Genomic DNA, 26,452 nt, shown 5'->3' with positions numbered 1-26,452 from the left:
TGAACCTGAAACTGTCCAAAAAAGTTAATTACAAGCTATACATTTAGTCTGTTTTTTTTTTTCTTTTTCTTTTTACTGCTAGAAATGAGTTTTTCTTTTATGTATTATGACAAATATCAACTTGTAAGGTCAAAATAAAAATGTACGAATCAAAAACAAATGTGAAACATGTCTAACAAACAGGCAAAACTCCACAAAATTATGTTCCAAGGATATGTTTAAACTCAAGTAAAACGCATAGAGTTAAATTCCAGTTATGTATTTTAAGCAAAAAATAAATAAATTAAAGCAAAATACCTTACTAGAAACCATCCCTTTAAATTTCAATGAATACTAATGGATGTCATTCATACATCACTGTAAACGGCTAATCTCATTGGCCAGCTGACTGTTGAGTCCAGAGACTACTGAGGGGGAAGATAAACCTTTACTTACCTGAAATTATTCCAAAAAAGTGTTGCGATGGACTGGCGATCTGTCTAGTGTATCCTGCCTTTGCCCCTCAGTAGCTGGGAGGGCTTTAATAACCCCTTGACCCTGTATGGGAATAAAGCAAGTTTGGAAAATTCTCCAAAATGTTACTTTTTCAGAAGAATCTGTTTACTTGCACTTGTAACTTACTTGTTTACTTTACCTGCAAAGTGGTGCTGTGCACGTTTGTGCAACTGCCTGTAAAAAAAAAAAAATAAGTGGGGGCTGGCATTTTAACACTTTCCTGTCCAGCTGTTTGAAGAAAAGGGGTGACTTCCATAAAATATGCACTTCAGAAAATAATTTATTAAAAAAAAATAATAATAATAATTGTCACTATTTGTTGGAATGGATGTCCAAACCTATTCAATCAAATGGGAAAGCATATTATTTACAGTAAGAAGACACAAAAACTCCCACATATCTCATTCTTTTGGCCTCAAATAGTATGTCTGACAAAGTATGCTTTGCTTAAACTTGTCTGCAAAAAATCCAAAAGTTTGAGCAGAACAAACCTCAGAAAAACTTTGTCCCAAACGTCTTTGGACAGACAGGATCAAAGTGGGGTGCAGTTTGTCTTTTGTTTAGCACCACTTTGTGTACCTCTCTTGCAAAAACCAACACAAGTCTCTCAGTTCAAACAGCTCTTAACAAACATCCCGTTTGGATGAAGGGGTGTTGGTTTGTTCTTGCTTTGGAGCTACAGTACTTTAACACCTTCCAGTCATTTATTCGACCACAAACTCCTCAGTGCACCAAAGTATTCTGGAGGCAAATGTGAGGCCATCTGTCCAGCCAAAGATCGGCCAGAACCAAGTCATCAGAAGAAGGAAGTGATCCTAAACTTACTGACAAAATCTGCAAAACAGGGGCTGTGTATCAAAAGAATCTGCTGCTGCAAAGAATCACTGTGTTCTGTTAACAGGAACTGAAGATAGAACAGACTGGGAGTTTTTTCTGTTCATAGCTTGACCAGCCACTCTTTTATTCTCTGTTCTGTCTTTATTTTATATTGTTTATGTGCATATATTTTCTCTGAAACGCGCTTGACTCTCATTTTCTTTTTTGCTTTATTTTCTGTTTATGAACTGAGAAGAGAACACAGGCAGATTTCAAGTACTCAGCAGCTCGACTTCCGGATCATTTCTCCAGCAGAATAGGAGGAAACATAAAAAAGCAAAATGTAAATCACCAGCAGCACAATTAATCTTTTTAAAATTGTCCTCAAAGATGCAGTCAGAGTGACAAATACAGAGACTGCACCAAAACGTCAGAAGAAAATGTGTTATATTTCTGCATGAACAGGAACAAATGGAAACCAGACTCGAATTTAGACTTTAAAATCTCAACTTTATCTCCTTGTTCTGCTTCTCTTGTTTATTGAGGCCTTGTAAAGTGTGATTTCATTTTAGATACTCACTTAAATCAACAGTCTAGTATATCCCTGTTCCTATACTCTTAAGTCTCCAGTGACCACTTCTCATGTTCTATATTTTTTAAAACAGTTTTTAAGGCCCCTGAACATTCATGCAACCTTCAAAGAATCTATGGGCTTGAATCAAGGATCACCTTAAAGCGGATTGGATTGGTTTGATTTAATTTGAATACCGTACTTCAAACATTAACTTTAGACAAAGCAATAAAAACACGCACATTCACTCATTCATTCATATTCTGCTGTTTTATCCCTTTCGGGGTCACGGGGCTGCTGGAGCCTATCCGGACCACTTGTGGGCGAAGGCAGGGGACACCCTGGATAGGTCGCCAGTCTGTGGCAGGGTCACAATCACACACATTCACACCTATGGACAATTTAGAGTTGCCAATTAACCTATGAAGCATGCAACACAAACAAACACGGATGAATCTAATTTATTTCAGAAATAAAGTAATACATTGATTAAAAAGCAAAGAAAAATCTGTAAAAATGTAAAAAAAAACAACGATGTAATCATAGAATTTTGTTTTGCAGTAATGCATACAATACACACTAGTACGACGGAGTTTTAGGGCAAGTTTACAAGAATTTTTTTTTTTTAATTACGACTTGTAAGTCGTAAATTTACGAGAAAGAAAGTCATAACTGTTAAATTACAAGATTTTAAGTCGTAAATTTACGAGATAAAAACTTTTAAGGCAAAAAGTCATAGATTAACGAGGAAAAAACACCAAAGTTTTCTGTTTATCAGAGCTTAGCTTGAAGATGAAATATGTGGAGCCTTTAGAAGCTTTATTTCCGGATAAGTTTAAAAAAACAAAGAGATTCAGAACCTTTTGGCGACTCAAAATCAGATTATTGTCAGTGGAGCCGGCTTTCTGGGGTTCAGTGTCAGTAAAGCAGAGTTTTATCTGTAAAATAAGGAGCTCAGAGACACGTTTGGGTGTAGAGGACCGCTGCAGCCTTTATTTTCCTTTTCATTCACACACCCTGAAGTTCATCTGTCACCTAACGTCATGAACCTGTCATCCGAACACCAATGCGGAAGTAAACAGTGTTACATACGCCCCCTCCTACAGATGAAACGTCCCGTTTCAACATAGAACAATAAAAAGGAATGAATATAGTCTGTTATATTAGCATTAGGACGTTGAAAATGCCAGATAGTGCTCTTCCTCAGACAAGCGTCACACAAATGTAGAGATCTTGTCTTTAATGGAGGAAGAAAGGATTGAAGAGAACAGCTTCAGGGATACTGATGGCTTCATTGGGCTGGAGAGATCCTGCAAACCACCCATCAATAAATAAAACATTAATAAATCGCAAATCAAACAAATGACCTTCCAAACATTTGGAACTTTATCAATAAACATTCAGCTCACCTGTTCAATTGAGTTTATAAGGGCTGCTCTGCTGCTGCGTGGCGTTCACTTGCTGCTGCAATGTTTGCTCACTTCCACTTTAATCTCGTAAATTTAAGAGATTTTTTCTCGTGAAGTTACGACTTAAAATCTTGTAATTGTACTTTTTTTTTCTTTTTCGTGGCCCTAAAACTCTGTCGTGGATTGATTGGCTTGCAAACTGATTATTAACTAAAGTCGAGTAAAGTTTGATGATTGAAAAGGAGTGGGAAGAAGTGAGTTCAAGTGAGTTTTAAATTTTATATCTTTGCATAGTTGTCATAATTCATCCATCCATTCAGATAGAATGTTTGAAAAATAGACATTGTAAATTTGAAAGAAATGTTAAAAATGTGAAAAATAGAGTAAATAACGCCAAAGAAATTTTAAAAAATTGAAAAAAAAGTTGTTGTTTTTTTGTTTCTGTTCCTTTTGACTTTCAGTCATTACTTTACAGTTTTGGTTCAGAATTTTCAATGTAAGTGTTGAGTCAAACTTCACATGGGGGTGAAGTCCACTGGCTACCAGAACATGGTGATGGCATTTCTGACCTCAAAACAGCGTGTGGGGTTGGCGCCGCTCGTGTCACCCCTCTTCTGATTTTCATTATTTCTCTGATGTATACAATATGCATTTTGGAAATGAAATTTTTCTATTTTTTTTGTTCTTTTCATTTATTTAAAAACTTTTTTTTATTTACTTTAAGATCATTCTCATTTGACCTTATAAGAATCACCTACATTATTTTTTTCAAGAGATTAAATAAAAAACATATTAAACTTTTGTACTTTAGTAAGTGCAAAATGTAGGCTACATTTGGGATGAAAGAAAAGAAAAAACAACCAAGCATCAAATGCAACATTTTTTTGTTGGACTTTTAATGTCCTTATTTCAGGGCTGCATGGCGGTGTTGGTTAGCGTTCACGCCTCACAGTGAGAAGGCTCTCGTTGGAATCTTGGCGGGGTTCTTTTTGCTTGGAATTTGCGTGCTCTCCTCATGCATGCGTGGGTTTTCCCTTGGCTCTCCAACTTCCTCCCACAGTCCAAAAACATCCTTTTATAGGTTAACTGGTATCTTCTAAATTGCCCATAGGTGTGTGTGTCTCTGTGATCCTGCAACTACCTGTTTACATTTAAAGTCCGGATCTCCACATCCCAGACCAGAAGAATCCACGTCTATACTCTGTAACAGAAAAGAGGAACAAGCTAACAATGGGTCGAGGGGGAAAAATACAAAACGGTCCTGTATATTGGCTCTTTAGTCCAAATGTATTGTGGGTATCCACCAGTAAAAGCCGTCAACAATTGATTTATCTGCTTAGGCCGCTGTAAACTGGAGCTCCATTTCTAAGCTTTATGAGGTTGCTGGGGGAAGGGCTCATGGCTTGAAACAATTAGGTAACAGGAAAGAAAAAGATGTGTTCAAGGAGTTACGTTCAAAACATGGCTTTTCCTCATTTCAGCTGTAATCCAATAAATGAACCCAATATATAGAAATGATCATTGAAGTAAAAGAGGGAAAACATGCATCTTCTATATGTTGAGCCGAATAATTTCAGTCTCATGTAAAGCTATTTCACCATAACTGATCCTGGTGGTTTGGTGGTTTTTTTTGTTCCATTATGTCAAATAACAAACAATCCATTGTACTGTTGTTTTGAAAAAAGTTTCACAGCCAAAAGTAATCTTGTAAAATCTTAGACGTAATATTGAAAATCAATCATGCATGGAGAAAAAGGTGAAAGCAGCATTTATGAGGGAAGTTTTAAATTGCTTCACTTTCCAATTATCTCGTCTAAACTGAAGGATTTTTCACAGACAAGCTGCAGAAAAAAATTCCAAATCCAAACTTGATAAAATAAATCACAAAGTCTTTGCTGGTGCTGGAAAAAAAGAGTTAGATTCATGGGTGACACTTTTTTCTTGTAACTTTCAAGCTGTGTTCAGACCGGCTGCATCGACTCTTGTTTGAGGGGCCACTTTCAATGGGCCTCTGCATTCAGAATGTTCATGTTTTTGAGTCCGATCCTGGGCTCCATGTACAGAACGGGCGCGATGGAAATTTAACCGATTGATCTTCCTGGCTGCTAAAACGTGACAATGCTGAACTTTGACCAATCTGGGACTGGGATTTGGTTGTGACATGTAGGTTGCATCCATTTCCAAACATTGTAAACAAGATCACGCGGGAGAAATGAATAATGGTGGTTTGGGTCCTAGTCTTTGATGTTTCCGAATAGAGCTGTGAAAGAAAAAGCCTGGAGCAAGATTTGCGGGATTTGCACCGCTTGGACATTTCACATCAAGCCTCATCCCACTGTAGGTAGCAGACAAACGCTAGTAAACAGAAAAAAAAACAAAAGAAGAAGATTCCCCCTGCTTGCTGCTCCCTGCGTGTCCGCTGTGAACCCCACCGACTAAATTCATGGAACCGCTTATCGTGCATTCTTGAACGCGTGGCCAGTGAGTACACGGCATGAGCATTCCCGCCATCTTATTTAAAAAAAAATAAAAAAAAATCAGCAAACGTCATTCTTTATGGTAGAGAAATTGCTAAAACTAGACCTGGGCAATGGCAGCAAACCCTGATCATGGTACTTCCTCCACAGGTTTGTACTACAAGGATCAATTCACGATGGGGATTTATCACGTCATCCTCTTGTCTTCTTGAACAGGGGGAATCCAGACTCATTAAATGTCTACAACATAAAATGCTTCAGTGAGAAGTGTTTGGTGCTTCAGCTCTCGGTACAGTTTCATCATCATAGCTCAGATCAGCACACAATGGTGTCATGTCAGAGACGGTGTCAAAGGAGTCCCATGAGGAAGGTGAGAGGATCAGGTGGACATGGAGATAATAGGACAAAAAAAACCAGAGACAGTGAGAAAACAAGATAGACAGGCGGCAGCAGGGAGTTTGAAGGTGTGAGGACGTTCGATAAGCCATTATCACTCCAAGAGGAACACATCGGGCCCTTTTCTCACCACAGCCATTCTTTCTCCTTTGTGTGCTGAATCTTTTGGAGCCAAACATTTTCAATGCAAGCGAGTGGGAGATACGGGCCGACACAGAATAGATGTTCATTTAATGTCTGCTTTGCTTTGCTCAGTGGTAGCTCATTTATCAGGGTTGTGATGGCCGTTGTGGGTTTTGTAGGCACAGCATTTAACATGAAGATCAGCAGCTCAGATAAAAAGCCAGTAGTTTTCTTTCTTCTTTGCACAATTCTTTACTCTTCTGTACTTTTTTCTGCCTTTTTTTTCCAACAAACTCAGGGTTTCATCTGCCACCCCTCCTCATTTCTTTCACTTCCTGCAGAAATTTTTTTTTTGTGTGTGTGCTTGCAGGAGAGGCACTCTTCGTCGGGAAAGGCTCACCTTCTGCGACGCACCATCAGCGTTCCGGTGGAAACCCAGTTTCCAGGATTCCACAGCCAGCTGTCCACTGAAAGCCGTGAGTAGCCGGAGGCCGTGCCCACGCAGTGGTCTTGCACTTATGAGCTGGAAAACTTTAAACCATTTAATTCCAGACAGGATCCTAAAATGTTATACGGCAAATATTTAACGTTTTCAGCCTCTTGGTTTTATTCATATTTTATTTTTATATCGTGTTATTTTGAGGAGACATTAACAAAAACCTTTCTTCAAAACCTACACAACTCTCCCTGGTCAATAAAAGTGTTAACTTCCCTTCTAATTTAAACACTAACCCCATTTTATATAAACTCTCCAATGCTCTCATGCTTAGAACAGACACGAAATATGTTTTTTCTACTTCCCATCCACTAGATGGAGAGCTTGCTGCTTTGCAGTGCGGTAGTGTTTTGGTGCCACATCTCACCTCCTGCAGCTCAAAATATTTAAAAGATATTGTTAGTGCCTCAACATTGTACCTTAAAATGGGTGAAAATGATCAGGAGTATGATATTTGATCATTGAGAATTATAGTAATGTCGAACAACATTTTATGTAATTTTGCATGTATTTGATTTTATTTGATTAAAGGTCTTCAATCATTAAAAAAACAAGGAAAACAAATATTTTACTCATCATTTACAACATATTTGATAACACTTTATAAAAAATGTTCACTTCACTTACAATAGTTAAAGCATAATTAATCCTAAATTAACTATTGCATAAAGTTTTAATAGCCACTTTTATGTCACCTCGCATTACTAAGTGTATTACTTTATACATTAGATAGCAGTTAACACCTAAAAAGGCAAAACATCCAAAACCTTCCGGCAGGCATGACCGTTTGTTTCCGTGATTCATAAGGACCGATAAACCAAAGAGCTCATCATGGAACTTGATGCAGTTTGTAAGACAGAGATGCTGTTTCACCTCATTGATGCAGGAAGACCCAGGAGACCCAGAGTAACATCCATGCATGGCATGTGTGTGGGTAAGAAACTAAGAGTTGTTGCTAGTTTATTTGGACCAGTAAAGCTCCTGTCAGGTAAAAGTTTCAGAAAATTCTCTTTTGAATTTACAATAATTACAAACTGGAGGGAAATGAACGGAATAGAAGACAAAACAAAGATCTGGTAACACTGGTAACACACCACAATAAGGGTCCCTTTGTACTGTTAGATAATGCATTATTAAGCAAGAATTAACAGTAAATATAGGGTAATAGACATGCATTTCTCAGCATTAAGATTTGTATTACATATTGTATTAGTTAGTAGTTAACTAATGTTTATAATTCAGCCTTACCTAATGCATTATAAAATCAAACCAGCTTTTTATTCATGCTTTGCAACAGATAGAGTAAGGTTGACACTTTATTTACTGTTAATTAATGTTGAATTATACATTAACTATAATTAATAAAGGGACCCTTATTGTAAAGTATAATCAGATCTTTGTTTCGTCTTCTATCACAGTCCTTTCATTCCGATTTTCTGTCATTTTAAATGCAAAAGACGGGTTTTCTGGAGCTTTCATCAAGCAGGAGCCTTACTGCTCTAGATAAACAAACTAACGCACATACACACACACACACCCACACACACACACACACACACACTATATATGGATGCTAATCTTGGTCTCCTGCGCCTGCCTGCATGCATGAGGTGAAACAGTCTCTTTCTTACAAACTAACATTCTGAGCTTCTTGTTTTATCACTCGTGATGCAACACTGAAACAAACTGTCATGTCTGCAGGAAATATTAGGATGTTTCCTCTTTTAGGAGTTTTTCAGGATCTGGCATGGAAGTGACTTCTCATCTTTGAAGGAGTGTTTGGATTTTGTGGTTCCTGTAACTCTGAAGCATACAGCTCTTCTTTTATGGTGTTATTTTAGGAGTTTGTTAAGCATTCTTTTGCACTGCTTTATGTCGCAGAGAGCGGCACACCCAAAGGCAGAGCTTTTGCAGCTTTGCATGTGTCTGCATTCTAACATCTTTGGAGACAAATGTGCTGAAGATGTTTTCAGAGGTATTTCTGCTATAAGATTATGCCAAGACAAATACACACAAACGTCTTGGGTGTAGACAGTTCTTTGTGTATCTTTGCACAAAAAGTATAAAACTTGTTGAACTGCCATCGTTGCATAAGACATCTTTAATAAGTCTCTCTATAAAAACAAATAGACATGATTTTTGATGATCAATTACCATTTCGTCTTCTTCTTTTTCTTTATCTTTTTTTTTTTTTTCTGTGGGGAACTACAAATGGCATTATAAAATGGCATTAAAAAATGCCGAAATTCTGAATGCTCTAACTGTTTAGTAAAATTACCAAGAGATCAGATAATGCTGGACATTTTAGTATATTAGGAATAAGAGTTTACATCAAAACAATTTTTATTTAAGCAAACATGCTGCTGAACCCAGTAGTGGAGGGTAATTGCAAACACTTCATTACTTTATAGTATCATGCTTTTCAAGTGTTGCACAGGGAGACACTGTAATTGGGTTGTTAAAACCCTTGTTAAATTGTAAAAGGAATTTTCACACAAGCAAAAAAAGCAAGTGACTCTTCAAAAACAAAACTACTGATAAATTGTTAAACGAAAACCCTAAAAACCAAGCATTGATTCATCATTTTGTCCCCTCTTCACCATTCACTCTTTAATCCATGGTTGAGGGTGAAGCTGGCTCTAATTTGCTTTTGTCCTTTGTGAGTAAAAAAAAAGAAAAGATGAACCATCCAAACAAACAAGCAACGGCCACTTTTGAGGATATAAAAGCAGGGAAGTGATGCTTCTATTGTTTTAAGCATTTGTTTGTCACCAAAAAGAAATGAACTGTTATTCACATCTGCAGTCATTAAGTACAAAGTAAAGAAGTTTTATTTTTTTCTATTTTAAGTTTTAGCTGAGTTGTCAGCTTGAGGTTCCTGGGCATATGCTGCCCCACTTTTCACTTTTACCTCGCTTTAAGCTCTATTGTTTTAAATGGGATTAAATGAGTGGAGCTGACCAAAGGCTGTTAAATATTTTTGCACGCTTTCCAGCCCCTGCTTGTTATCCTGCTCCCAAACTGCATAATAGCCAGCAGTGTTAGCTAGGAGGTGCGTTTGACGCCTTTGCAGCAGCATGTTCCATTAAGCAGTCTGCCTTAGGAGGAGCTGTTAGCCAATATTTAAGTACATTAAGTTTGTTTTGAAAGTTCTTCATGGTGAAAGTTGATTGAAAATATGAGGAAATGCTCTCTTTTGTCTGAGAGTTTTGAAACATTGGACAGTAAAACTGCAGTAGGCAACATAAATATTTAAGCTATGTCCGGATTTCTTCCCCAACCCCTAACTACTACAAAACTAGTGCAGGACAATCTAGAGCCCTGGATTTTAAAAGCAATTCGGTCACCACGGTCACTACTTTTTTTCATGTTTTATTTAAACGGCAAATATAACATACACACACAACGAGAGGGGGATGCTCACGTTGCTCCCTGTCCCCTCCTCCCCTCGCTGAGTAGGATGGGCCGGCGTCTGCTGCCGGGGACTTGGTGACGCTGTGGGGGCTCCTGCGCCCCTGATCATGCTGCTCTTTTTCCGTGCAGGGAGGGAGTATACAACATCTGAGCGGGCTGGGCGGCATCCCCTGGGGGCCGGGTGGGGCCCCTCTCTTGTGCATACCGGGACACCCCAATCTTTTCCATCGTTGCTCACAGCAACTAGAGCCTGGTCCTCAGGCTCACCATCCCCTGGCCCTGTCTGGGGCCCCTGCTGGGCGCCTGCGTCCGCCTTCCCACTCGGAGGGTCGGTTTCCGCTGCTTCCCCCCTCTTGACCTTGGTGGGGCTGGTGGGCAGGTTGGACGGGTGCGCAGTGTGGGCTGACCATGGGCTGTGCCAGCCTTCCTCTGGGGTTGGGGGCGGGTGGGGGCTTGGAACTCTCGTCTGGGCGCCGGCGTAGGTCTCAAGCGGTTGGGGCATTTGGTACAGGCCCGGTGCGCTTTGGGGTGGGGCGGGTCCCTGCCGGGGCCGGGGCTCCGGCTCTGCGTGTTCTCTGTTCCTCCTATTCCTCGGCCGGGGGGCTCATGGGTCCTGACCTCCGTCTCCGTTTCTGTGGTGGGGGTCCGGTGCACGGGAAGGCGGTCGATCCTGGATCTTTGTCTAACGGTGAGGCTCTTGGATGCCTGGATCGGCCGGAGATAAAATTTCGTAATTTTACATTTTTTTTTGTGACCCTAAATCTCCGTCGTACAAAACAGAAGCATCTAAAAAAAAATGCTTTCTTATCTGTTATGTAATATTCAGGCTTCGGTACTATCAGGTGTATATCGGAACACTCCAGCAAGTGTGCTTATCTTTTGACGTTATACAGTGGATTTTTTCCCAGTATCTCAGCTTGAGTACCATAAAAACACTTTTTTTTTTGTTTCTTATAAATGAAGTTTGACCTATTCCACATCAGGTTTGCACTACTATATTTTTAATTTACCTGTTTATTTCTAATCACGTTCAGTGGACCTGCAGAAGTCTTTCCAGGCATCTCCAGGCATTGTGATAAACTGCCAAACCTGTACATGGTTATTCGTCCACCACATGGTAGCATACAGACAAACAACTACACACAGTCAGACTCACTCCTAAGGGCAGTGTCTCCCAAACTGGGCTCTCGGGCCCAGCATCCTGCATGTTTGCTACAGAAAATACAGCAGATTCCACTTATCCTGGTGTTCTGCAGAGGCCTGATAATGCCAGTCACACAAATCAGGTGAGTTTGAGCAAGGAAATGTAGAAAGCATGGTGGACGGTGGGCCCCGAGGACTGAGTTGGAGAAACACTGCCTTAGGCCAATTCACACTCTCCAGATGGACATGTTTTTAGACTTGGGGGAGAAAGCCAGGATCTCTGCAGAAAACCCGCGGATGGACGAAAAAAAACATAAAAACGCGGTGAGGAACTAAACCAGGACATGTTTGCTTGGAGGCGACAGCTTTAATGACTACATCCAGTCTGTCATTTAACAAGTGGTATGAGACACAGTGTATTATCACACAATGCAAAGGGCTTCAACATATTATAGGTTAAACCAAGAAAACAAATTACATAAGATGAATCCTGCACTCTTTTATTTATTTCTTTATAGCGAAGGTTTTCTGTCTTACTTTCTTCATAGTCAGTCAATAGAAATACTTTCAATTTACTGGTTTGTGCCAAACCTTAGGAATAAAACTAATACATGGGCCACTTCAATAAATGGTTTATTCCTTCTTCTTTTCAATCTTGAGTACTTCATAAACTGAACATAAAATTGGCTTCCATGACAAATAAAGGGTTCAAATTGATCAAGGTCCTTTTGAGGCAAAAGCTTAGATACGTTTTATAATATAGTGAGGGCACGGATTTCACAAGACCTCTCATTTAAAAAGAAAACAAAGAGCTTTCAGTTTATGTAAACAAGAAAATTAGATAATATAGTAGATTAGTACCAGAGTAATACTATTGTACTGTTTATTAAATGTTAATAAAACATACTTGAAGTTGTAGTAAGATATTTAAGTACTTAAATTGTGAAAAAACTGGGAAAAGAGATATGTTGCTCCCTCTTTTTATTTTTGTTGTGCCAGTAATGTTCTGTTGAGGCGTGTGAGGGGCTGTAAGCTAGCTGGAGAGCATGTAAGCAGATGAATGATGGGAAATGAGGGTGTGGCAACAGTCCTGCCTACAACACAGAGGTGAATTTCTAATGAACTGCAGCTGCTCTGCAGATAGGATGTTCTAACGTTTTGGCATATTGGATACAAATGGCATAATCATAATCAAAAGACCACTGGGAACACTTTTAAGATAGATCGCAAGATGATCGGAGTGAGTTGAGAATTAATTAAAGCACTTAAAGACCTCATGCTAATGCAGACATGTTTGTGTACGTTTCTTGAAAACTACACTGTCTGAATCTGTCAGTGCTTCTTGAACGTGTAGCAGTTGCTTTAGGGTAAAGGTTCACAGACGTAGTGACCTTACTATGTGGAGTCCTCGATGGTCTTAGCTTCACTGCTGCAGTAGTTTAAGGTTAAAAACTCTTCCCAAGGGAGAAAATGAAAGTAATGTTTTTAGATGCTTTCTCAACCCTTTCCTCTGCACTTTCGCCTTCTACTGAGATGAGCATATTATCTGACTATCAGTTGATGTTTATGAAGGTCACCAGTGGCTTTCTCCTTGTGTTGTGTACCTTTAGGACTCTTGAGAAATGGAAGGTCTTTTCTGCTTTTTCAGACAACTGCATTCCAATCAGCTGACTAGGGCCATTCCAGACTTACCTCATTTGTGTTCAGCTAAGCTGGTTTTGCGTTGTCTTTCCTCCAGTCCACCTCTTTGGTCTTTGTGGCGTACAGTTTCAAGTTGTTTACTGAACACTACGCTGACTGTCTCTCTATCTCATGTTACTTTGTATATCTCACGTATGCTGACTCATTTCTCAGTGAAAGAAGCTGGATGCCGGCTGTGTTGTCAGCAAATTTAATTATGGTGCTGGACACGTGAGCTGCTGTACAGTGGGTTCTCCAGTGAAACTGAATGCATTTACAACCTTGAGATGAACTTTTGAAATTTTTAGGGAAGAGCAAATGCCTCGGTGAGGAATTTCTGTCCAACAAATGTTGTGTTTAGAATGTCAGCTTTTGTGTGAGACATTTTCTGCATTTGCTTCATCATGGGTGCCTTGCATGGAGGCTTTGCTAATAAACCAGATTCAATCATTGAGTTTCATATTCCATGACGTAGATCTGCTTTTAAAGTATAGATTAAGTCATTAGAACTTTTCCACACAATGAAATACAGTGCGGGAAAAATATATTTATGCAACCATCAATTGCGCAAGTTCTCCCACCTAAAAAGATGAGAGAGGCCTGTAATTTTCTTCAACTATGAGAGACAAAAGGAAATAAAGTTGCAGAAAATCACATTGTCTGATTTTTAAAGAATTTATTTATAAATTATGGTGGAAAATAAGTATTTGGTCAACTACAAATGTTCAACTTAATACTTTGTTATAAACCCTTTGTTGGCAATGACAGCAGTCAAACATAAGTCTTGGGTTTTGCAAACTCTTGCTGTATTTTGGCCCGTTCCTACATACAGATCTCCTCTAGAGCAGTGATGTTTTGGGGCTGTCCTGGGTAACACAGTATTTCAACTCTCTATAAAGATTTTCTATGGGGTTGAGATCAGGAGACTGGCTAGGCCACTCCTGGACCTTGAAACGCTTCTTACGAAGCCACTCCTTCGTTACCTGGGCAGTGTGATTGGGATCGTTGTCATGCTGAAAGACACAGCCATGTTTCATCTTCAATGCCCTTGCTGATGGAAGGAGGTGTTCCCTCAAAATCTGACAATACATGGCCCCATTCATTCTTTTCTTTACACAAATCAGTTGTCCTGGTCCCTTTGCTCTAAAACAGCCCTAAAAAAAGAAAACACAACCCAACACAACTGTTGAACATTCAGCGCACCATCTGTAAATAAAGCCTGCCACCAGACTTAAAAACTTGCCTAGCGACGGTTTTGAATGCAGAACCCCGATATACAGGTTGACATAGACTTTACATAGACTTTTCATTGAAAGGGTCTGCTTTCTGCTAGGTACCTTCAGAGTTATCCATTCCTGGTATGAGCCTTAGCCTTCCACAGATTAAAACAAGTGAGAGCTTAAAAACTTGTTGTGGATCTCCTAAAACAACAGTGTCTTGTCCTTTCATGCAACTTTTTAACCTTCTTTTTTCAAGGTGTGATCTTGTGTGACATATGCTTTATATCTTTTCTATGACACAAAATATGGGAAAGCTTCACATTATCCAAAGGAGAAACCCTCCATGCAGCCACAAGCCCTTCCATTTACATCTGTCTCATTCCATTTGGAAACTGCCCCTCTGTCTCCTCCCTCCCACTCTGGGCTGTTATATTCTCACTCCCAGCTCTCCAGAGAGGGGCTCAGTCAGACAGATGTAACACAGTGGTAGAAGCCTGAGCTGAGTTGGCAGGCTGCAGGGACCAGGCCCGAGCCAGCGATACTGACTGGAGAGAGCTGCGGAGCGGCAGCGGCAAGGCTAGTGCCATTTGGATTTATATGTTCCTCATTCAGGACATGGATGTGTTGATTTGGGCTCTCATCAGGCTGTGAACTTAACATGGACCCCGTCACCAATACCGGGCAAGAGGCGCAGCAGGGTGAGTAAGGTTTTAGGCGGAGGGGAGGATGAGAAAAGATAAAAGTGATAAAATGGAAAAGTTGAAGAGTGCGCTCGTGAAGTCACATGGTTTTCCTGTTAGCTAGCTTTTATGGTTTTTTTGACTGACTTGGGCCTCTGTGGTCAGCTATGAATAAGACTTCAGTCTGAACTGTTGGTGCAGGGTTAAAGGTGAAGGCAGTTACATGACGACATGATAAAATGAACCGCCTGTTAAATACCCAGAAATTTAGGAACATTTTGTAAAAGTGTCTTAATAGTTTTTAAGGTTTGACAGTATAACCTTTTGTATGTTGTGTTGTTTCTGCTTGTCTATTATTTTTTTCTAACCATTTTCAGGATTCTGCTCCTGAAGCTCTCATCTTTGAATCTGAGCATAATAATCAGCATATGCAAGAGCCGTGGGTGTGTGATTCCTCCTCAAATGGAGCACAATCATTTGGCGGCTGTGTGAATTTGTGTATTTGTAGGCTGTTGGGTACAGTATGTGGGTGTTTTTATTTGGGAGATTCAAAGCAGGGCAAAGAAATGAAAGTAGGATACAGAGGGATAGAGACGGGGAGAAACAGAATGGGAGTTATGTACACATAGAATTCCAGAGTGATCTAGACTCTAGTGTTGGCGAGTATTTATTCCTTCTCCTCTTTTTAGCTGCCACTCTTCCTCCGCTACTTAGAGCACAGGCTGGTAAATTGAAAAAAGAGACAGAAAAGTTTCAGTCAGTGTGGTAAAACGCTTGTGCTCCTGGTGAAGAGTGTGGTTAAGAGAATGAAACAAGGAGCATATTTTCAAGAGGCCATAGTTTCTTTTTAGCAGCGTCTGATCTCTACAGCGTATGCACTGGGCTGTCTGCCACGACTGTAATGAAGAATGGGCAGTGGAAACTGGAGTTAAACACAAAAGTTGTGCAATTTGGCTCTGCATCTTGAAGTAAATAAAAGCTTCAGATTAGATAAAAGACTCAATAACATTGATCTACTTCCTTTACCTTTACTAGCCTGGCATTACACACCTGTAAATCCAACTCAGAAAGTTCACTATAAAAAGCAAAAATAGACACAAATCCCACTTTTTCATATCCGTGTTGGTGTCCGTATCACCCACTGTATTATGAGTATTTTGTTTTAACGGCTAACGCCAGCCTGCATTTTAAATATAATGTTTTACTCACATCCTTATGGATGCAGCACTTCTTGTTATTATTTGTACGCTACAACTTCTCTATGTGATCTTCTGTGCCTAAGATGATATAAAATGGGATCATTGACACTCCAAAAAATCAGATCTTTAATTGGTTACGTTCCAGTTCCTATTGACTTCTTCCTATATTTTGTAATTCATTTTTTGTAGCCAAATTTACCAATATATAGAAATGTGGATGTAACCAATAGAAACATTTTGCATAGAAATCAAGCAGTCTTAGATAACATATAATTAGAGAATTGAGCCTAAATGTGCATTTCTGAGGACTTGTTTATTCAAATCGTGGTGAATCAGAAGCAGACAAAATAAATGGCATTTGAAAAAGACCTTATTTGTTTCATAAAAAAATGTGCTTGGGCACTTGCTACACGCTCCGTTCCATTTTGATGCACCCACTGGTAGACGATTAGATCCATGTACTTCTTTGTTTTCCTCATCCGACCTTACATCTGGCTCAAAACTGTACAGCTGGATAGCTTCAATCACGCTTGCCATTATTGCTGCACTAGTAATGTTAATTTGGGGTGTGAGGGGCTGTGAGCTAGCTGGAGAGCGCTTCAACTGGTGGCTCTCTGTTGTGGGTGATGGGAAGAGGGGTGGGGTTGCTCCTGGGGTTGCTCCGTGTTAACGGTCCCTCCCAAAACTCAGAGGCAGATTTTTTACCTATACTAATATATTACTGCTGCTCTGCAGAAACTATGTCCTAGAAAACGACTTAGGTTTTTTGGTTTTCATAATTGAAAGACCTGTGGCAATGTTTTTGAAAATAAATCAATGATCGGAGTGGGTCTTTAAATACATGTGATGCTTATATCTATGGTCTGTCTCGTAATGTGCACACGCAGCTTTTCGTGTCATATCTCTTATGTCATATAGCTGCAGAGTATTCCATTCAGGTTTTTTTGAGAATCACATTGGGTGGGTCACACATCTGAGCCTTGAGAACTGAGCTTTAGACAGCTCTTCAAGCATAATGGCACAGTGACTGCACAGGCCTCTTGGGAACACCCCTGCCTTGATGCTTCTTACAAAATCCACATCATTTAAGTAATCAATAGAAGGTAGATCAAGTAGGATGATGATCTGCTAAGACTTGAGCTGTACACGATTAGTCCAATTTGGATACACCTGAAAGATGTTTTTATCTAAAAGGTACAGTAAACTAGCGTCTCAATCTAAGTGAATTTAGATATGTGAGGTTTAAAAACATGTATGGGGTTAAATCCGAATCAACTCAAAGTGAATGGAAAACCAGACTGTGAATTTAAAAAAAAACAGACATTGTAAATTTAATAAATAAATAACAAGCTTAATAACACAGGCTGCAGCAAGAACAGACGCGGTTTTAGACTGGAAATTATGTCATCAGAGCCTCTGTCACCCGGTGTCATATGTCCCGGTAACTAATGGCCTCACACCCAACCCACATGTAAAATTAGGCTCAGGACCAAAAAGAAACATTCTGTATTGAAACTGCTAGTTGATGACTGAAAGCAGAGAGGGACAAAAGCAAAAAAATCTCATTATTTTTTCAAATTCCATTTTAATTTGTTCACATTTTCAGTAATTCCTTTAAGTTTACAGTGTGTTCTGTCAAGTTTAAAACGCTGTTGAAAAAGATTTGTGGAAAAATACATATTGAAAATTTAAAAAAAGAAAAAAAAAATTTAAACTTAACAGTAGCCGTTTCTTATTTGTGTTTCTTCGCTTTCAGTCCCATCATTTTTTTTGGCGCAGCCTGTGTCATTACATAAAAAAAAGAAATTGAATTTGCAATCTGAAGTTTCATTCATGCTAATCTGATCCTGATTTGACCACCTTAAAACATAATTTACAATGAAACACTGGGTATTATTAAGGTTAATTGTTTTATGTTCTGGTTGGTTTATGTGCCACTTAGTTTCTCATGAACATTTCCAGTCATTTTAGTCCAATTTCAGGCCCCAAAAAATTAGTTTTACAGAGCCAGGAATCCAGGAGCCCAGCTTTGTTTTTCTTTAAAGTTAAGATGATTGACTGGTAAGTGTTGGACAGGAGTGGTTTGGTAGTTGTGGTACAGCTCTGTTGGGACAAGACATGCTAGAAACAAACGTGACTTTTTAAGCATCAAAATAATATAAATTGCATCAAATAAAAAGGATTCCATTTGCTGTTGTGTCTAAGAGAGATCAGAGATTTTAGAGGATGGACAAAAAGAGACGGTCCTTAACTGTGGCCTTCATTGACATGTAAATAGGTCTGCATGTTTTTGTCCTAGATGAGAAAGGTTGAGCGCTTGCTTTAGTAAGTACAGGAGGACAAAACCAAGGGAGTTTCAACTTTTCTCCTCAAGGGGGATTAAGCCAGCTGAGATTCCTTAAAGCACTTTCTAAGAGGCTTCCTCTTAGTTCTCCTTTTGAAGAAGATCTACGCTTCTAAAATCCACAAATAATATCCAGATGAAACTGTGGCCTTATGGGTAAGAATGCTGCAAGGCTGTATCAGAAAGAAAAAAAAAACATCTCACAGCTCTTCATAGAAGATCTATTGTTGCTCGTGTTGTCATGTGCTAAAACTCTGCCTGACCTGGCTCCAATAATGCGTGTCGATTTGGGATGTGGATTGTCTGCTTAAGAGTTATAATCTAGTATTTCAGCAGACCTCATGGTTCATTTATTCTCGTCTGCTGGAGACATTTTTCACTTTGTGAAGTTGCTGCCAAAGCAGATTAAAGTTATTTACAGGGTTTAGGGGCTGATGAAAATATGATGTTTATAGTCTGTGCTGTTTCCATCTATAAACTTCTGTGTGGCAAAAACCTGTGTTGAACATGTGTGTGTTTTTCTGTATTCATATCTCAATAAAAAAGACATATTGCTGTTCTGTGTGACATGGAGGGTCCTTCTGGCTCCTTATACTCTACAGGCTCTTTCATATGGTCAGAGACTGTAGTTTGAAACTTCTACTATTGCTGATTTGAATGCAACTCTCATAGAAGTTTTAGTTTATTTATTTAGATGGCGCCTTAACATGACCAAAGTCAAACAAGGAGCCATACAGTAAATCTACAAAAATTAAAAACAGATAAAAAGTTAAAAAAATTATAAAAAGATACCATGGTAAATCAAGAACACTGATAAAAACAAGGGCAACTAAAAAAAATAAAAAATAAAAAGCACCAGCAGAGCAGAATCTCATGCCGTGTCAAAAGCCTGAAGACGGTGAGGATGACTGCCGAATGTGGTGCACAATTATTTAAAGATTTAAAAACACATAGATGAATCTAAAAATGAATTCTAAAATTCACAGGCAGTCAGTGAAGGATAGCCAGGATGGGGATGGTGTGGTCCTTCTTACGGAACCAGAACCTGAGGCAGTATTCTGGACCGGCTGGAGACGTGAGAAGGAGGACCAGCCAGCTCCAAAGTGTAAAGGATTACAGTAACCCATGTGAGATGTAATGAAAGCATGGATTACTGTCTCAAAGTGTTTTTTTGGTAAAAAATGTTTTCACCTTCACCAACTGCCTCAAATAAAAGAAGCTGGATTTTATTGCTGAGCTGATTTGATAGGCATGTTTAAATTCGATGTCAGTTTTAAAACAGACTGTTTTAGATGTGGAGCCTAAGGACCCAACTCCACTTTGAAGAGGTCACAGGAAGTAGTTGGACCGAGCATCATCACTTCAATTTTTACCATTTTTTAAACCTTAAAAAGCTTCAGTCTTTAATGACTTATAGACACAAAGATCTGTCTTAATGACCTGTCTTAATTGGAAAATATATCTAACTATCATCGACATAGCCATAAAATAAAACTCTGTCTTTTAAAAGCGGTCCTAAAATAGAGCCCTGTGGAACCCCAAACAACATTGGAGCAGTTGAAGAATAAGATCCAGATATGTTCACACATGTAGTTGAAGATCCTAGTTATCAGGAAGTACAACAGTATTTTAGATTTAAAAAATTGTATAATTTTTTACTATTTTAGAGTTGCAGTAGGACGTTTATTGTTTTTTTTGGGATAGACAAAAGGAACAGGTTTAATGGTTGGTCATCACTTCCTGGGTGTTGTTTATTATTTTAATTTTTATTTTGACAGATCTCAGAAATTTAATAAATCACATACACTTAAGCTAATCTTTTTTTAAATTTTATAGATGCTTTTCATACTTAGAATCTTGTAGGATTCAATGTTTTTCTTTTCCTTTAGCGTTAGCCAGTAGAATCTGCATAGGAAATAGAAAAAATTGAAAAAAAAATTTTTATCCCATATAAAAATAGTTAAAATATGAAGCCCTTGTTGTCTTTACAGGGGCTTTTTTTTTTTTTTTTTTTTTTTTTCATTTTCTGGTTCTTAAAAAAAAGATCAAGTTGTGTCTTTTCTCTATAAGCATTGACACAAAGCCTTCAGCACACTTCAGATGGTTGCAGTTGATAAGATTTTGGGTCAGTGTTTATATTTGAATCTTTGGGGAAAGCTGTGCATGTTTCCTAATATAGATTGTGGGAAAAAAATAATTAATGTTGCAGACTGACAGCTACACAAGAGGAAAGCATGAGCTGTTCGCCATTTGCAAATGGATGAATAGAAATGGGAAACGACAGATGCAAACAACGTTTTTGTAAATCCAAAGTGGAGCAGAGATGAAGTGAAGTTTGAGTCTCAGTCACAACTGCCCTTACGAGTGGATATGGGCTGATGTGGGGGGGAATGGGCAAATATGTCATGGGCAGGCAGAATGCACGAACAAAACAGCAAGATCAAGACCACCCTGTGAGCATATAGAGCAAAATATGTTCATTCACATTTTTTCTTATACAACACGTATGGGTAAGCAAGTGTGAAGTAGGTGAGATGCAGGCGCGTTGTACAGATTTTTTTTTCTTTTTCCACCTCCTTATCAGTGCTGTTCACGTGACAAGTGTGTGCTCCTTGCTTGCAGCCTGACTGTTAGAAATTAGGAAATTAGACAGTGTCGTTTGTGTGGGCATTTACCTGCATCCAGGTTGTTTTTTTGTGATGATTGAACATTATGATAAACTTAAAGACTCAAAAAGTTGATTTTGCATGAAATAGGCCCTTGAATTGGGGAAGCACAAAAAAAATAAACAAAAACGCTTGGTGGGAAGATATTATGTGCTGCGAGTTACACTTAAGAGATTTAGCACCTAGACTAGTCAGGTAAAGGTGTTTAAATAACCTTCTAAAGCTGTAAGCCTAAAGACTTGACTTGTGGCCAACAGCATCAATGGCTTGAGTCCATTTGACCCCATTTGTTAGGAAGCCTTCCTGATGTCAGCCTGTCAGTCAACAGAGCATCTCCGTGGAGGCTGGAAGACACAGAGAAACACTCACCAGGAGTGTGTAAACAGAGACAAATACAAACGACAAAAACAGTATGGGTGGCTACTGATTATTAGTATAGAATTGCATATGGCTGTGCTGCAAGTGATGTCAATGTTACACATCCAAACAACTTGTAAATTGAACGGAGTCCAGTGGAAAGAAACTCAGCCAAACACAGAGGCTGTTACGTTCTTGCACCAAATTTCTGTAGGGAATGTGATTTTCACGTCCTTGTAAATCTTCTGCAAATGTGTCGGAACCACTCTGGGCCGAGAGCGCCTGAAAGGCTGAGAAAGTGCAGAAGAACAAGAGAGGAAAAATATTGACTCTGTGATGTAAAAGGTAACGGTAAAGGTCAGCCAGAACATGCATACTAAAAACGTTTTTATTCTAATTGAATTGCAGTAAATGCAGTTTATGAACCACAAGAAAATGGATTATATTTATTGTTTTTTTTTTAATACTTTTCTAGTGTTTGTTTGGGTTAGGCGGTCACAAATCTGTTGTAATTCAAGTGTTCTGACAGTGCCAATACTGGCAAGAAAATCCCTGAACAGGGCTCCAGACTAACTTTTTTCACTAGGAGCACAGTGGCCCCTAACTGAAAATTTTAGGGGTGCAACCAGAAAATTTAGGGGCGCATACCGTAAATCAACATTCTAACCAAATTTACTAATTTCCACTGTATTACTAATAAATACTTTAATAATAGATGCAGAAATTACAATGTGCTGTTTCAAATTCAGTGTCACATTTTATTCTGCACTTTTGAAGATGCAACAAAACAAAAGCATCACTGTCATGACAGTACAAATTTATCTTTGTGACACCAAATAGGTGCAGCCAAGATGCACAATAAGCGTGTTTGAGATCACCCAGGTGAACTCAACGCTGCACAGATCACCTGGTGTGTGACATATATTTTTGTTTTTGCTCCAACATCAACTGTCAATCGAGAAAGGGGTGGGGCAAGGGGCAAACCTACCCGGACACAGCTGGAAACTGAACTGACTGAAAGCTGCCCTACAGACTACAAAACAATGCATTATGGGACATGTGTCCTGATGGTTTTTGTAGTGGAGTGATTAATTAAAATAATTTAAAATACCAATTCATTAAAAAAAGGCTACATACATCACAAAACAATAAAATAATCATAAAATATATAATAACACAGATCATACTAAGGGGGAGAAGAATATTAAAACTAAATTGAATGTTAAGGACAATTCCATTTTCCTGTCCTCCTTCAGTCTTGCTGCAGATTCGCTTTCATCTCACAGCCCCCCCCCCCCCCCCCCCCCCCCCCCGGTCTCCCCAACGATCTAGGCGAGCCGCTGGTTCATCTCAAACACGTCTATCGTTGCATTTTCCCCACATATTTTCAGTGTGTCTAAAACTAATGTTGTTGTTGCTCGCACGTGTTTAAAGTTCGAGCCCCGTTAGCTGTCACGCATGTAGGTGTGGGACATTTATTCTCCTCAGCTGACCCGACTCCCGCGGGACGGTGTGCTGCCGTAACAACCGCGCAGGACCGTTTTATGCGCCGCCGTAACCGTAACCAAAACCTAAACCTTCCTCCGGGTCTGTGCGGCCCAGAGAAAAGTTCAGCACGGACTGCATGTATTTAGAAAATCACGAGCGAATAAATACGTTCTAAAGGAAAGTAAGGAACTCCTTAATGTGGTCCGGGGAGGGAGCTGTCAGGTTTCCTGCTTTCAAGCCCGGTCATTGTCCCGCCCCCAAGAGTCATTTACCCCACTGTGATTGGTTGGTCAGCTTCGCGCACGACAATGAAAAAGTGTCATTCATTAAAACTGGCGGGCTGCAGTAACATTAAACCTTCATATTAAGGCGGGGACCGCAAAATATCATCTTGGGGGCCGCAAATAGCCTGCGGGCCGCGAGTTTGAGACCCCTGCTGTACACTCTTGCACTGGTACACTAGCTGCAGGTCGGAAGAACGAATCAATAGTTCGCTTGCTCATAGCTCAGACGCACATATCAGGTTTTGATATTTGTCTCTCCGTTTCCTTCCCACAGATGTTTACGCGCACTCGATTATCTCTAGGCCCCTCCCCCTACACGCATTTTAGCCACTCACAGTGGCTGTCCCTATTCTTCTCACACGCAGTGGCCGCCTCGCACACAGGCATCACGCGAGAGTGTACGTGCTCGCGTTTCATCAGTATGTGCGCGAGTGTGTGTGTCTGCCTGCGTCCGTGTGCGCTTGCGTCTCATTAATTATTTCATTGATCATTGACGTGCCCCTTCCACGTTTAATGTATAAAAAATACGAAGGGTGGGGGAAGCAAATTTACTGGTCGCGCATGTGCGACTGGATGTAAAATTCAGTCGCACACTCTCAAATTTTGGTCGCAAAATGCGACCAATTGCTCGCAGTCTGGAGCCCTGCTGAAAGTGTTCTGAGTGGTTAAACAAGTCATGTGGAATTTGTTTTACTTGTCCGGGAAAACTGAAAATGTTCACTCCTGTTCCGTTCAGTTTGTGTCATGCTTTTTCACCAATGGCTTATTCATTGCACAAAACAAGTGCCAACTAGAAGAAGAAGGAACTAATTTCTCTTTGTAGTCCTCCCACGGCTCTATACTGAATAGCTCCTTCAAGACATTTTCCAACTTTTATAATGAACTTTATTTTTTGGTTTCTTGTAAGTGACAACACTCTCACTCAAAGTGTACCATCTCAGTCTTACCGCACCGTGAACAGTGCTCATATGACGTAACTTTTTGGTTTGGCGGCTTCCAATTTAAACAAGCAGCACTTCCTACTCTGCAAGATAAAGATTAAACTGCAGAGAAAGGAAATCCTATCCACCAAAAGCACGTCAAAATTCCGACTGTGAAACTGGCATTACAGAAGTATGCGCTGGTATTCATCCTCACCGGTCTATCAGTGTTGCTTGGTACCAATTGGTTAATAAAGGCTAAAAAATTCAGGATGTCTGTTTTTTTAGGGTATTGAAGCCCTGAGATGTTCTTAAAATTCAATAATCCACAGAAAATGCAATGTTGAATTTAAATCTGACGTTTTAATTAGTTTGTTGTGCACATTATTCTAAACAAAGAGTTTAGTTTGAAAAGTCTGTATAGAAATGTTATCGAAATGTGAGTAGGTGTGAGTCGATGGGTCATGCTGCAGCAAGTTACTGAAGTCCTTATTGGAATCAATGGCAGAATGTCTTCAGGGTAAAAGAAGAAAATAGGAACAAATCTCCTGACCTAAACCATATCAGGCTGGTTTGAGAGCAACTGGAAACAAGAGTGAAAGCAAAACCGACTACAAGCTTTGCATAGTTGTGGGAGCGTATGGAAAAAAAGTTTGGAGGAACTTTTTAAGGAAGTGACTTGTTTCACTCTTTTCTTGTGTAAAAAAAAAAGTGCTTTCAGTGAATTTAGCTGTTATTTTTCCCAAACGTTTGAACTTTGATGAGCCCAAAGTTAAGTTAAAAGTCAATCAGATCAAACATTTTTCTTTTTTAGAAAGACTTTTCAAACCAAATAATTTTTTTGCATGTTGTTTAATAAAAGAAACAGAAAAAATGTTTAAAAAGTCAGTGTCACAGCCCGTATTTTTACAGGCTTTTGGTGATAGGATTTCCTTTCTCTGGGGTTTAATCTTCATACTGCAGAGTAGGAAGTGCAGATTATTTAAATTGGTAGCAATAGATCTTTACATAAATTGTAAAAGCATTCCCTGTGGTCCTTTAATTATAATTTTGCCAATTTTACCACAACCTGTGTGGTTTTTTAAAAACATAGTTTCTGCAGAGCAGCAGTAGTCTGTTAGAAATTCGTCTCTGAGTTGTGGGTGGGACTCCTGGCATAGAGCAACCCCACCCCCTTTCTCTCCCCTTCAGAAATGCAACTTTAGACTTAATTTTCTTTATAAATGTCCTCCATCATCAGACAATTGCCACACAGACATGGTAAAAACACAATTTTCATCAGAGTGAGTCTTTAAGAAAGCTCTCAGAAATCTTTTCCTGCATAACACTGTGCTGTAGGTTCACATCAAAGTAACCCTCAGTGCAAAATCTGCCACATTGCAACACTGATGACAGTACTCTTCTACAAGATGAGACTCATGGGTTTTTAATTTGTTCTGTGGTTGACTGTGAAAAGTTGAAAAACATGCACGAAAAAAAAAAGACCCGAATGAATTGTGATGACAGTTAGATAAAAACTGAGCTCAGGGCGTTGAGTGGTACACATGTTAGACTCCCCTTTCAGGAAGCCCCAGTTAAAAGCTTTTTTAGGAGTTGATTTCCCCCAGAAAACTTCACACGAAACGCACTTGCCGGCATGGTCGGCATGGCAGCAGCCTGACCCACGTGCCGCACACAAGAGCCTTTGTCTCTGAAACGGCAGATGTTTGCATTCCACGTCTGATGCATCCGGCCGAGCCTTCTCTTTTTGCTTCATCTGCCCATGAAAGGACGAGATGAATCGGCACAGGGACACTCGGGTTTGAAGTGATTGAAGCCGACTGTTTTATGTGATCGTTTTTCTCAGACTCGGGTTTCATGCGAGCACAGGCCTTTCCTGTCAGCACAAAGTTGGACCTGAACATTGCTTGTTACGTAAAACCTGAGAAAAATGAAACTAGACGTCTTCATTATTGAGTCTGAATGTAGATCCAGATAAGAAAGGCTTGTCTTTGCTTACTGCCTGCTGGCAGTACACACTTTTTTTTTCCCATCTCTTTTCTCCCCTCTATTATTCTCTTAAGTCCCCTTGAGCAGTAACATCTGCGTTTCTTAGTCCATTTGAAAAGCTCTTTGTACATCTCTTATTCCCCTGAGCCGACCTTTCATATCCCAGGAATCAATAAGGTTTTCTGTTCTGTTATTCTCATTGAAGTTTTGTACAAGTACACTACATATATATTTTTTGTCATATATGTTTAAAACGCCTTAAATGTTCCATGCAAAGGGGCCAAC

The 26,452-nt window shown here is 39.5% G+C and overlaps 1 protein-coding gene across 1 annotated transcript in view; it reads left to right on the top strand.

Moving 5' to 3' along the window:
- The window catches only part of LOC110016037 (ras/Rap GTPase-activating protein SynGAP-like), a 30,918-nt gene extending 10,547 nt beyond the window's left edge, over positions 1-20,371 (top strand). The window contains exons 3-4 of the mRNA XM_020707547.2: positions 6,658-6,763; positions 19,450-20,371. Coding sequence (XP_020563206.1) covers positions 6,658-6,763; positions 19,450-19,460 — 117 coding nt within the window. The 3' untranslated portion in view covers positions 19,461-20,371. The remainder of the gene's footprint in view (positions 1-6,657; positions 6,764-19,449) is intronic.
- The last annotated feature ends 6,081 nt before the right edge of the window (positions 20,372-26,452 follow it).

Source organism: Oryzias latipes, chromosome 12 (genome assembly GCF_002234675.1).
Source record: "Oryzias latipes chromosome 12, ASM223467v1".
Classification (NCBI taxonomy): domain Eukaryota; kingdom Metazoa; phylum Chordata; class Actinopteri; order Beloniformes; family Adrianichthyidae; genus Oryzias; species Oryzias latipes.
Note: the sequence above shows the minus strand (reverse complement) of the source record. Positions and strands in the feature narration are given on the sequence as shown.